This window comes from Larimichthys crocea, chromosome XIII (assembly GCF_000972845.2).
Source record: "Larimichthys crocea isolate SSNF chromosome XIII, L_crocea_2.0, whole genome shotgun sequence".
Taxonomy (NCBI): Eukaryota; Metazoa; Chordata; class Actinopteri; family Sciaenidae; genus Larimichthys; species Larimichthys crocea.
Window position 1 is genome coordinate 29556188 of NC_040023.1, and position 13937 is coordinate 29570124.

The 13937-nt window shown below is 38.0% G+C and overlaps 1 protein-coding gene across 1 annotated transcript; it reads left to right on the forward strand.

Moving 5' to 3' along the window:
* Window positions 1-442: 442 nt before the first annotated feature.
* On the forward strand, window positions 443-12657 carry ceacam1 (CEA cell adhesion molecule 1). Its single transcript, XM_027287221.1, has 18 exons — window positions 443-667; window positions 782-1090; window positions 3391-3675; window positions 3768-4034; window positions 4117-4145; window positions 6227-6311; window positions 6480-6770; window positions 7193-7474; window positions 7572-7835; window positions 8616-8891; window positions 9005-9256; window positions 9587-9862; window positions 10147-10395; window positions 10481-10756; window positions 10849-11100; window positions 11185-11436; window positions 11742-11993; window positions 12222-12657. Exons 1-18 carry the CDS (start codon window positions 613-615, stop codon window positions 12308-12310), a joined length of 4041 nt encoding a protein of 1346 aa, XP_027143022.1. The 5' UTR covers window positions 443-612; the 3' UTR covers window positions 12311-12657.
* Window positions 12658-13937: the final 1280 nt, after the last annotated feature.

Below are 13937 nucleotides of genomic sequence, written 5' to 3' on the forward strand. Positions count from 1 at the left end.
GAGGAGAAAAGGCACCCTCAGTCAACATTTACTACTACATTTACTCCACAAAGCTGCTGTACATGCAGGTGTATTCATGTGAAGCTGCTGAACAAAAAAAAAGGTGGTGATATGAAATCTTTGTCTTTGACACGCACACGCACACACACACACACACACACACACACACACACACACACACACACACACACACACACACACACACACACACTGTGGATAAACAAAAAAAACACCCCAAAAACGGGAACCTGACAGGGGAGAAAATCTTACACCTCCCACAAAATGTGTATTATTTAGCAAAACAAAGAAAGAACAACCAAAAAAAATGGCTAAATAACACCACTGATAACCCCCCCACACACTCTTTAATCATGCCTCACATACCTTCTGTCATAATTTATCATCTTGCTCATTGGCCTTTTACAGAACTTCACCCAAGATGGCAAACGAAAAATGTAATGCGCCTTTTGTAAGTTTGACAAGAGTGAACATAAAATAACCAGAAACACCTGCAGATAAGAACTGATGTTTCTTCTGTAGGTATTTATGGGTAGGGAGTAGACAAATATATGAGGAGAAAGAGCGAGGACTTCCTCAGACCATCAATACACAATGGAGAAGAAAGGTGAAGGAACCTTTTCCATTATACTGCTGGCTTTAATACAAGGTAGGCTCTGCTACAGCTGTACATTTGTGAATATAACTTAATTATACAATATATTATATGATATCGTCTGTCATTTATATTACAATAAATAACAAAGACTGGTGTCTTCCTCAGGTATTCTGGCCTCTGGTGCTGTGGAGGTCCATCCCTCCATCAACCCAGCTAAAGTTGGGGACACTGTGAATCTGTCTCTGTCTCCTTCAGTGGTTATGAAAAGTGGAAACTGGGCAGTAGGAGATTCTGTCATCCTCAGCTGGGTGGGGGACCAGCAGGCAGTTTTCCCCAGTCACAACGGCAGGGCATCAGTCAACGTCGTCACTGGAGCTCTCACTCTGAGCTCCGTCACTGTGGCTGACTCAGGAGTCTACGTAGTGCAGAGCACTGACCCCCAGCTTAAGGCTAATGTTTCCATCACTGTTCTGGGTAAGACTAAACTAATGGCTGATGTGTATTGTTAGGAGTGACTGATTTGAATTGTCTATCCATTAGAAACTCCATAGCCTTTCTAAATATTACATCAGAAACCAGCTAACTATCCACTTTGAGAAGTGTTTCCAATAGAAATCAAATAGTCACGACACCACTTTGAGAAGTGTTTCCAATAGAAATCAAATAGTCACGACATTGAGCTCTCTTGATAAGTTCCAGTTTGTTATAATTTTTATTATTAGCAGTATTATCTCGTTCAAGGACATTTTGGCATGTGAATGCTTTCTGTCAGACTTTAACCCACATTTATTTTTAATTTCAAGCATCATATTTAACCTTATTACTGACTTTCAAATGGATTAGGTCTTTGAATAACCTGTGGCCATTGTTGGGTAAATATACTGTATGAGATAAATCATGTGGGTGCATCGTTCCCCTTTCAATCCAAAAAAATGTATTCCCCAAAAAAATAAATAAATAAATAAATATTGTTTTAAAGGTTGTCTTGCTAACATAATATAAATGATACTTCTGTACTGTGAGCAAGGAAATCACTTTAGAGACACACAGAAAATGTAATAAAATAATCGCAGAGACAACAAAACAAGTATAAGTATAAAGAGTATTATAGTATAGAAAAGAGGATTATATAGAGTATAAATCTTAAGAGCAAATAAAACCAAGTGGGCTGAAAACAGCCAAAAACAAGAACTTTATTAAATGTAATTTAATTCAAACAAACATATGGAGACATGAAACAAACGGTGAACATTGTGCATCTTATTGCAATTTTTATCTATTTATTTAATCTTTATTTAACCAGATAAAAAAAACCCATTGAGATCAAGACCTCTTTCATAAGGGTGACCTGGCCACAGAAAGGCAGCAGCACACGTCCTAACAATCAAGACAGACAAATTACAACAACAAACAAGCAGCAAAAAATTAAACACAAAACATTTAAATATTAAAATACTAAAGTGCGAGTAAATAGGCAAATAAAGTGCAGAAGTTATAGATACAGTAACAAATGAAGAACATAGGCACTGTTCAAAAGATTTCCATTGACGGTTTCTGAAAGTAGAACAGAATGCTTCCAATGAAACAAGTTCTGATATTTTTAATTCAGATTAGAGGGCATTCCAAGAAGCGGGGGAAGAGAAACTGAATGCTTTTTTTACCTGTTTCAGTCAGTCAATAAACAAGAGCAACCCACATATGGGGGAAGACGTGGAGAAAATGTGCTGATGAGTGTATACAGTACTGTTTTTTTTTTCCGGGAATAGGTTCCTGTTGCAATACAAAAAAAAGAGCATCCCTAAACAGAGTTCAGAAAGTCCCTAAAGGAATTCATGTTTTATGCCTCGTGATCAGATATTTGGACTGACAACCAGCAGCAGATGGTGTAGCTCGCTCCTTGCTGTAACAATGTGGGTGTGTTTTTATCAGTTTATCAGTATCTTGTATATACACATACCATGTTTTGCATTGTATCTCACATGGGGTGACATGAAAATTGATTTCAATATCTTTTAAAGTGGCTTTCCATCATAACAAATCCCATTATTAATGGTTAATCCATGATTTAATTCTTTCAGATACACTGATATATGGATATCCAGAAAAAAGTAAATGTATTATCCACTTTTACAACACAAGTCTTGAAAAATGATTTTATTTTATTAATGACCTTAAGTGACTGCCTTCTTTTGACTAGCCATCAAGTCTGTGGTCAATAATGTTAGTCATTAGGATATAAATAAATCATAAATCTTTCTAGTAACATGTCATGTCTTCAAATTCAGTAATTGTATTATTAGTTAAGGTAAAAAAAAGTTAAAAATCTACTCCAATGATGCCTATAATGTTTAGTTGTTTGACAATGTCAATTAAATTATATATTTTAGCAATGAGGTCATAATTAGTGGTCATGTTGTACTGAACTACATTATATTGAGAGGCGTAAATGGAAAAAAACAAAAAATGAGAAACACCTCTCAATATAATGTATCCTGGTACATGAGCACACACATGTCACCATAAACTAAGCATTACAAGCCTCAGAAATATAGATTTTATGGCATTGCTGTTGTATTGGAGTGCATTAGATTGTACAGGTGTACCTTATAAAGTGGATGGAGTGTTATGGAACATAACTCTGGTATTTACATATATTTTTTTTTGCATAGATGATCTTTGTCCATTGTTTGCCTACCACAAAGCCTCACATTGTACAGTATGTTGACAATTAGAGAGATATCTTGATCATTGTCTCATCCAATTGTCTTTCACAGAGACCGTTTCAAATGTGACGATAAGGGTGAGTCCACAAACAAACCTGATGGAGTTCAACGGTTCAGCAGTCCTCACGTGTGCTGTCTCCTCTGGATCCTCTCTCTCTTTCCTGTGGATGAACGACAGTGCTGTGGTTACAGCCAGTGACAGAGTTCAGCTCAGTGATGGAAACTCCACTCTCACTATACTCAATGTGACTCGCTATGACCAAGGGCCATTCACATGTCACGCGTTCAACCTTGTCAGTAATGGCACCAGTGATCCAGTCAACTTTACTATCACCTGTGAGTGTGACACCCATTATTTGCTATAATTGTCCCAGGTATAATCATCCAGTTCCACTAGCTGAGCTCTAAATTGCCTCTCATTTCCTCAGATGGTCCAGATAACATGGCCCTAACAGTGAATGGACAGAACACGACCTCCTTTTCACCTGGATCCAATCTGACTATGCTCTGTTCAGCACAGTCCAATCCTCCAGCTGTGCTTCAGTGGGTTGTCAGAGGAGCGCTTGTGAACACTACAGGTCCATTGTTGGAGCTGATCAGTGTGAGCAAGGAGCAAAGTGGTCCATACTCCTGTCTGGCCTTTAACAATCACACCAACATGAACAGCAGTATCACCACAAACATCGTGATAGGAGGTGAGTTTGTTAGTGTAGTGACGTCAACTCATATTTCTTCATCTGTTCCCAACTTCATCTTTACTGTGCTTTGTCTCTGCAGACTTGTCATCGGGATCTGAACAACAGGAAGTCAGTGTGTGGCTCCTGCCTCTGCTGTTATTGTTTGGACTCTTCTGATCGCCAGGTAAATTGTAGAACTTGTAAGTAAATCATATTTTTTGTTATTCACTGACATTAATTTCCTCACCATTACTGTCTACAATGAGTTACATATTTAGATATGTGCATCAGGGAGCAGATACAAGGTCAAATCTGCTCCATATTGGGACATGACTGGCTGCAACTAATGGTTATTGTCATTACTGATTACTATGACAAATAGTTTGGTCTGAAGATTGTAACCGATTTTCATCCTAATTTTCTGAAACATAAAATAAAAGATTCAAATGAAGCTTGTTTTGTCCAACTACAAGTCCAAGTTTACCATCACCAAAGACTGAAAACAGCCAGAAATAGAAATGATAAAGCTGTAACTAGTTATTTTCAGTTAAAAAATGGTTTTGATTCAACCCAATTTACAATTAATTTGTTTTGCCAATTAGGTTTTGAAGGAAAAGGAATGTACACTATGAAGAGGTATACTTTTAATGTATTTTTTACACACTAATAAAAATTATATATTGTAAAGGCATGCATACAGTAATATAACTAATATGACTAATAACTTGATTAACTGTTTCTCTTTCAGACGTTGGTGGCTCATTCTGCTCATGAAAGATTCTGCAGTGAAATAAATTAAATACAGTGATGTCCAATAGTGTCTATGTGTCTTGAAATGTTTTTTTGTTTTCTTTTTTTAATATATATATATATACATATATTGAAAGCAAATCTGATACATTGCTGATATTTAATACTTTTGTATGTTGTAATATGTTTAATCAAACAATGAATGCTGGCTGAGAAGGAAAACTTAAAATAACCAATAAAAACACACAACCGCATCTACATACCTCAAACACACAAAACAAACTGTACCCTGCCAAAAAACATTTTATCATTAATTAATATTCCACTACACAGGCATTGTATTTGGCCTTTGTTGGCCATTTGTGTACTGTATAACACTTATTATTCTTACAGTATACTTATTTATCCAAAGCGACTTACAGAGAAGGGAACAATCAAGGTACAGTGCGATAAGAAAGCGTTTCTCATGTCCAGTTGTAGGTAGTGCTAGGAGAGATAGCTACCCCCTTTAAGAATTGTCATAGCACTTATTGTTGCATTAACGCTTTCTTATCGCACTGTACCTTGATTGTTCCCTTTCTCTGTAAGTCGCTTTGGATAAAAGCGTCTGCTAAATGACTTAATGTAATGTAAATGTAATGTAATGTATTATTTCAACTTGAATTGCTGTTATTATTTAAGTATGATGGTAGAAGTGTTGAAAAAGAATCATCAAAATCTTTCATGATAATGAACAGAAAAAAACCTTTTGACTATTTCTTGACAGCTGTCAAATATTTAAAGGTTTTAATGCTCTTTTGTAAAAAAAAAAAAAAAAACTTTTGTTCATAAACAAATAGAATATTTATTCTCAGGGTCTTGTATTATAGACTCAGAGAGAGAGAGACATCTAGCGAAGGGACAGACAGAAGGGACAACTATCAGTTGTTATTCGGATGTAGTTCACTATCAAATAATCATAAAAGCAAAAGTACTCAATGACAAGACATTTATGTGACAAAGGCTAAATATTTAAAAAGAGTTTAATTCCAAAATGTGCTTAGTTTATCTTCAAGTTAAATATTGAATAATAGCAGTCATTTCCCAATTTTCTCATTTATATTTATATCTGTGTCATGGGAACAGCATTTGTTGACAACAAATGACTCCATCAGATGGATCTTTTCACTTGTTACACTTAAAGTCATACAGTGCACTTATAAAAGTATCTCCATGCCCTTCTGGCAGGGGTTTACAGTAAATGAACACTCCTTGGCATTTACCAGTAAAACGACTGTAGGACAAGGGCAAAACAAGGTGTGGCCGGGACTGTGGGGTAACATGGTGATGGGAGGCAAGTGGTAAGCATTTACATAATGAGAACAGAAAGCGGGACAGATGCAGAGCAAATATTTGCCGTTCAGAAGGTGGCTGTGAGCATATAATATTGGCAGATTTGACGACCAGTCAAGTCTATTTAGCTGAGGTTTCCAACCAAAAAGAAGCTGAAGAGTGAAATGGAGCCTCCAGTGATGTTTGTCCTTATTCTGGCCATGATGACCTTAGGTAAGCTGAATTATGTTTAGACAACAAGAGCCTCAGGCAGTTTATAGATCCTAGTGCGAAAAATTAAGTTTTAATTTTGGTGTTTAAGTACTTTTAGCAACATTTCAGCAATATTTTAGAACATTTAAGGGTAACTAAATATTTAATTCCTTTGTTTTCTGCTTCTAGCTCCGGCATATAGCCAGAGTATATATGCCTCTGAGAACCCTTTACCAGTGGGCAGCAACGTCACACTTTTCAGCCAGACCAGCGTCACTTTAGGAGCATGGATGTTTAACGATATCATTGTGATGATAACACCAACAGTTAATATCATAACTGACGCTTGGAGAAACAGGGTTACATTCAATTCAACCACTTCATCGCTGACTATAAGATCAGTGCAGGTGGAAGACTCTGGATTATACACTTTACAGGCTTTGAATTCTTTCACTGCTCGGTTAAGATTGTCAGTCCAAGGTAAGGACAACTTTATCATTTTTTCATCTTTACTCACTCCCTCATATATTTCCTCATATTTTACAAATATATCATAACTCAGTCTAAACACATAGCCTTTTCTGTAATGTATTAAAAAACAGATATTATTATACATCTTCCAGTGCAAGACAAAAGAACAAAGCAGTGTGGGAGTCTCACTAGCTACTGTCACATATTTGTACAAATATAGTCTCTTAGTCACCTGGGCAACAAGTAAAGAACTGACTAAAACAAGACTAAGAGTTTATCTAATGGCCGTCTGAGGCTGTAGACACAGTGACTTTGAACTAAACGCTTATGTCAGCGTTCCTTATAATCTTATTCTCCAGTCAGCATGTTGACATCACAACATCACAAAGACAATGCTCAAAACTTTGACAAAATGGCGTCCTTCTTTGCAGATCCTGTTTCAAATGTGACTCTGAGGGCAAATGCAACCAGCCTTGTGGAGTACAATGACACAGCAGTTCTCATGTGCTCTGTGTCCAATGGGTCGTCCCTGACTTATGTTTGGCTGAATGACAGCTCTGTAGTCACAGACGGTGTGGGAGTACAGCTCAGCGATGAAGGCGCCACCCTCACCTTGATTGGAGTAACCCGCTATGATGAGGGGCCGTTCAGGTGCAATGTGTCCAACGGGATCAGCCATGAAACCAGTCTACCTGTACATCTGAACATAAGCTGTGAGTCCTCACATGACAACTTATAGGCTTACTGTATTTATGTATTTAAAAAATCACAAATCAACCCCTTAAACAATTTCCCACATTGTTTCATCAGTTGGTCCGAGTAACACATCAATGGTGATCATGCCTATGAAGCACATCTACAGTACGGGATCAAACATCACACTGTCATGCTCAGCGGAGTCCAGCCCTCCAGCGATGATCCAGTGGATGGTTAATGGGGTTTACCTAAATGAGTTTACCCAACAGCTTAAACTGGAGATGGTTACAGAGAGCAACTCAGGGAATTATAAATGCTTATTCCGCAACACAGTCACATCCAGGTTCACCAGCACAAGTGCAATGATCAGGATTTTGGGTAAGGTTGAATTTGTGCAAGTTTAGTATTTAAATGATAACTGTTTTTCTTATTTGATTTTGTTTTCCTCAGCAATTCTGGACAGTATGCTTTGTTTTCTTGACGAGACTCACATCAATACCACTCTCATATCTGTCTGTTCAACATGAACCAGCACCTGTTTAGCTTAGCTTAGCATAAAGACTAAAAACAGGGGGAAAGAGCTAGCCTTCATTTCTAAAACTCACTAATTGACCACTGGTGGCACTTGAGCTCCCTCTAGTGGTCGGTGGTGGAATCAGTGAACTATTATCCAGTTTTCACCAAATTAGCAGTCAGTCAGTCAACAAAAACTAATCTTATTATTAGGAATAAACCTGCCTCCTGTGTGTACCGATGTCTGAATAAGGCATACTGTCATAATGCTGATACTTGGAGAGCCTTATATTTTTTTGATGTGTTCTGCAGTGTAAAAAGTTTGAAAACACTGACTTAATCCATGCAAATACCAAAGTGTAAAAAGAAAGAGGTGGTTTTGCATGAGTTAGGTGCCAGGCTATTTCTCAACTGAACCAGCAGAGACTCATTTTTGTTTTTAGCTTCATAAAATGAGGCATAATGTGCTTCAGAGGACCTTCACGTTGAACCAGCTATGAGAGTGGTATCAATCTTCTCATCTAATTCTCACAAAAGCAAATAAATGTATCTCCCAAAGTGTCAAAACATTCCTTCGCATTTTCATGCGTGTTTTACCTGTGAAATGTATTTAAATGACTTTTAAATTCTCTTCTCTTTCTATAGGGCCTATCGCAGCAGTTGTGGTGAATCATACAGGTGGACCAGCAGAAGTCCATTATCCGTTCACGCTGCGTTGTGAAGTAACTGGAACTGTTGTCTACATTAAGTGGTGGAAGAATGGTCAACTTATTTCCACTGACAATACAACAACGTTTTCCATGGACAACAAGACCTTGAATCTTAACCCAGTCCAACATTCAGATAATGGAGATTATCAGTGTCAGGCTTTTAACTATGTAAGCAATATGACAAGCCGCCCTTACACAGTTCAAGTAAATTGTAAGTATTTTCTCTGCATATTTATATATTGTACCCATCAAATACTGCAGTTACACAAATAGCAGAGAGATTGAAAAATGTAACCTTTTAAATTAATTGTTTGTCTTTATAAGATGGCCCAATGACACCGGTGATCACGGGGCCGTCCATGGCTCTGACAGGAACACAGCAGATCCTGAACTGCTCAAGCGACTCTCATCCTCCCAGCCACATCAGCTGGTACTTCAATGACACCCTGTTGGCTACCACCTCACAGTTAGCGCTTGGACCTCTAACCTTAAATATGAGTGGGAAATACATCTGCATGGCTGTCAACAATGTAACCGGAAAAAACAGCTCTGCCTACACGATGCTCACTGTTTTAGGTAACTTGCTGTGTAAGAATAAGTTTAGGAGATACTTTCATTTGAGAGTTACATCCACCTAGCAGTACCTCAATTTGTGAGTTTTACGTCATACTTGCATCGATTAAACATAATATATAAGGGATCAGTGAGCTGTAGAGGTGCTAGTAAGCAGATTTTCTTTCCTTTGGACAGAGCCAGGTTACCTCTTTCTTCTTTTTTCAGTCTTAATGCTAGGACAAGCTGAGCTAAACAAATCCTGCCTGTTGCTTCTCACTTTTCAGGCAGAGAGGAGAGTACAATTTTCATATCATAATTGTCACCGTTCTTTTATTGCCTATCTGTCCACAGATCCAGTGACCACGGCATCCATAAAAATTGTTGGAGCTCAGCCAATCCTGAACCACACTTTCACTCTTACCTGTGAGACAGGTGGAGGGGTCGAGTTAATTAGCTGGATGTATAATTGGTCCAGCCTGTATGCCAACGATACAAGAAACCTCTCAATGGACAACACTGTCCTCACCTTTGATCCTGTCATGTTCTCTGATAATGGGCCCTATCAGTGTGTAGCGTCCAACCCACTCAGCCATGTGGCCAGTAACATCTTCATGCTGGATGTTTTTTGTGAGTGCTTTGCATGCGGTTTATTATTCCTCTTATTCACTTTTGAGGGGAATGGTGTTTTCCAATCTGTCAAAAAAAAAGGAAGAAACAAATCAACTAAAATGAAAGAGTTGTTTCACTTTAACACTTTAATGCTGCAGTTAAAAACAATTCTGTATATCCAGATTGTTAGTGTCAGGTTATGCAAAGGTGGATGTCCCCATTTATGCACAGCTCTGTGTTACTGGCATTCATGTGAACATGTTTTCAATGAAGGTGATTTATGGTAATATCCATGTGTTTAGATGGACCCAAGATGCCAATGATCACAGGTCCAAAAATGGCAAAGGCAGGCGACAACGTCACACTCAGCTGCTCCGCATCATCAAACCCTCTCAGTGTCTACAAATGGTTCTTCAATGATTCTCTTGTGGCAAATACGTCTGAGTATGTTACACCTCCTCTTACAATGAGCATGAGTGGGATGTACACCTGTGTGGCCTTCAACAACATCACCGGCAAAAACAGCACTGCGTACACAATGCTCGCTGTTGGTGAGACTTGGATGGCTAATTTTTATGTTTCTGTAAAAAACAAACAGGGACTAGAGACTAAATGCTCTTTTTCTTTTCTTTCCAGATCCGATAGTGGATGCACAAATAGTAGCACCAATGATTCCTGCCATAGAAGGTCAGTTTTATAACCTAACATGCAATGTGACTGGACCTGCTGAGCATGTTTACTGGATGAAAAACAGTGAGCCACTGCAAGAAGACAATACAACTGCTTTCTACATGGATAACAGGACAGTCACCTTCAACCCACTACAACGCAATAATACTGGCAGCTACGAGTGTACGGCTATTAATACTGTTTGGAAGATGAGCAGCCCTCCTCATGAGCTCATTGTGAACTGTGAGTAACATTTAAATGATTTATATTGTCGCTTTAAGTTGTTTAAACAAATACAGTACCATGAGAGCCTGCTGTCTCCTTTGCTGTTACAGTTGGACCATTAACACCGGTCATTGACGGGCCAGCTTTTGCGGAGACAGGACGGACTGCAGTCTTCAGCTGTTCTGCTATGTCGATGCCTCCCAGTCAGTTCAGCTGGTGGTTCAATGGCTCCGAGGTGGCCAATACTTCAGTGTTCACAACTGACCCTTTGTCTGTTAATATGAGTGGAGAATACGCCTGTATGGCCTACAATTATTTGACAGGGATGAACAGCACAAGCTCTAAGATGCTCACAATTATTGGTGAGGAAACTTGACTCTTTCAGTGCATGTCATGTGAGTGTAAACTGTTTCAGTGCTGACTTCTACTGTGTTTTGTGTCCACAGAGGCAATAGAGTCAGTGATGATCAGCAACAGCACCATTCCAATAAACAATGAGAACTTAACTCTAACTTGTGAAATCACTGGGCCCTATGAGGAGATGTACTGGATGAAGGACGATGGCATGTTCTACCACGCTGGAAATATCACTCTGAACTTCATTCCAGTGACTACAGACGATGACGGGACATATCAGTGTTTCGCCTCTAATAAAGCTGGTCTACATCCAAGCCCTAAATACATTCTCCGAGTGAACTGTGAGTGTTGTAAGAAACATTCAATTGATTTTAACTGATTTACTGCGATTTGAAATGTTGCATGAAAAACCTTTTAATACTCAAATCATAGTCAAGCACCAATATAGATGGAAAAAAACAAATAATTCATTTGACATTTTGTATTGTCATTTGGTTGTATGATTCGTTGTTCGTTGTTTCCATATACTGCTCATAACAAATATGGATTTGGGCTTTTAAGACTAAAATTGAGCATTTTGTGCCAAGGCAACACAGTACTCATCATTTTATTGAACATAATTCTGACTCTATCTGTATGTTTGCAGATGGCCCTCTGAGTGTGAATATCAGTGGTTCAGATTCAGCTAAAGTTGGTGTCCCCGTGACGATGACATGCTCTGCTGAATCTCAGCCAGACTGTGACTTTAACTGGTTCCATAACTATCAGTCATCACCTGTAATGGCTGGCTCTGTTTTAACTTTCCTTGCGACAAAAGAGAAAGAGGGGAAATACACATGTATGGCGAGGAACCCCGTGACCAATATCACAATGTATGCGACTACAGCCTTTGCTCTCGGTGAGTGAGCCTTACTTCTCTTCTCTACTTTATTTTTTGGCATAATCATTACAGCTTCTCAATAATAAAGGTAATGGTCTTTACAACATGGACAAAAAGTTGATGATCCAATATGATCCAATATTTTAAATAAGATAATTTCCGAATCAGGTGCTACACAAGTACAGATATCACATTACTGTATGTATTTTTTCTGTCTATTTATGATTATTTCTATCTCCATCTTAGATCACGCCTCCGCCCTCCACATCCCATCCCAAGCTGGTCTGATGTTGATGGGTCTGTTTGCTTTGTCCGTCACTGTACTTTTCAATTGAAACCTCCGCACTGGAGAACTTGAGTTAGACTGAAAGTCCTCTTGCTCCCTCTACAGTCTGATGCCATGTTATTGTAGAGAAGAATGTGGAAGTGATATTTCCTTTTGTTAAATTTATTTTCATGTATGTACAATGCAGAATCATGACATTCAAACCGAGTGGCAGTGAAAAGGCAAATATTTTAAATATTTTTACTATTGCATAGCCTATTTGTTCCGTTTTGATATTAAATTATTGTTATCATTAGAATTATGGTGGTTGTTTCTGCCCTTGAGGATGTAAAGTCCTTCAATGCACTTGGATAGTTTGACAAGGGAAACAATACAAGTGTATTCTGAGAAACAACCTCCATATTGTTTTGGCTTAAATTGCAGTTCTCTATTTCAAACACCTGCAGCTTTTTCTTTTCTGGTATTCTTTTGTGTATGCTTTCATAATATGAAATGATTTATGGTGTTTATTCCTTAATAACAAAAACAACACAGTTCCGTACATCAGTTTTGTGGGGATTTTATTGAGTTTTATAGTGTCTTTTTGCTGATTCAAAAAAGTTGTTCGTATAAACTTTTGGTAGTAAAATATTGTCATAAACACTTTGCTGTTTTAAAAAAACAACAACAACAACTTGTATACAAAGAAATATGCATGACAATGATCATTTAATAAACATCACACATATACTGTATAAGGAGTGCATCTTGGTGTTCATATGGGAACACTGGGGACGAACTTCCTCTGTTTTCCATGCTTGCACTTTTTGTTCTTCTGGCATCTTTTAGCTTGTAGTTTGCATAGATCCAGACAGGTAAAGCAACAGGATAAAAACAAATACAAATACAGATTAAGTAAAAAATCTTTTAAAATCTTTAATTTACACTTTTAAAGATTCATTTTCTCACTCACGCTTTCTGTGCTTGCTGCGTCTGGCAGGTTGCTGACAATGGCAACGTGTACTCATCGCCTCACTTCCATTTCCTGGGTGAGCCAAATACAGGACAAAGGACAAAAGAGCAGAATGGGTTAAGATAATGTCCTGCGCAAATATAATACATGAAAACGGATGACACATTAACTAGAACTGTTCACTGTATCCTCTTGATAATACTGCTTTCACCTTTACAGTTACACAGTCTTTTGTGCTGTCTTGGGATGTTGTTTGGATTTGCGGTTATCAGTGGTTCTCGATCAGCAGAAACTATGACACAAATTATAAGAAACTTAGAGAAATAATTTAGTGATAACAATTAGATCAGACTAAGTACTACAAGTACAAAAGCTCAATAAATATTAATATATGTGTTTTAAACATTAATCCTACTTACCTTCAGTCAATTTGTTGACAATTAAGGATTGCCCGGGTGTTTCAGGATTGCCTTTGAAACAAGAAATCCCAAAATAAAATGCACAGGATGTAAACTTACTTTTAAAACTCAGTACCTTGTTTCATTCGGATAAAGTATACAGTACCTTGGCTGTCATCAGTAAACATAAGCGGTACAAGAACCAACAGCAAAAACATCTTTGATCCCATTCTGCAGTGAAGCCAGTACAGGGCAGTTAGTTCAGGGAGAGAAATCCTGCATGTGCACTCACTTAAGTCCAAGTAAGGGGAATGAAATGCCTGCCC

Excerpts from the sequence above, each read along its gene's own strand:
- ceacam1 (XM_027287221.1), top strand. The coding sequence starts at position 613 with ATGGAGAAGAAAGGTGAAGGAACCTTTTCCATTATACTGCTGGCTTTA. Across the intron at positions 7,475-7,571 it reads TGTACATCTGAACATAAGCT|TTGGTCCGAGTAACACATCA; the intron begins GTGAGTCCTCAC and ends TTGTTTCATCAG. Across the intron at positions 11,437-11,741 it reads ATACATTCTCCGAGTGAACT|ATGGCCCTCTGAGTGTGAAT; the intron begins GTGAGTGTTGTA and ends GTATGTTTGCAG.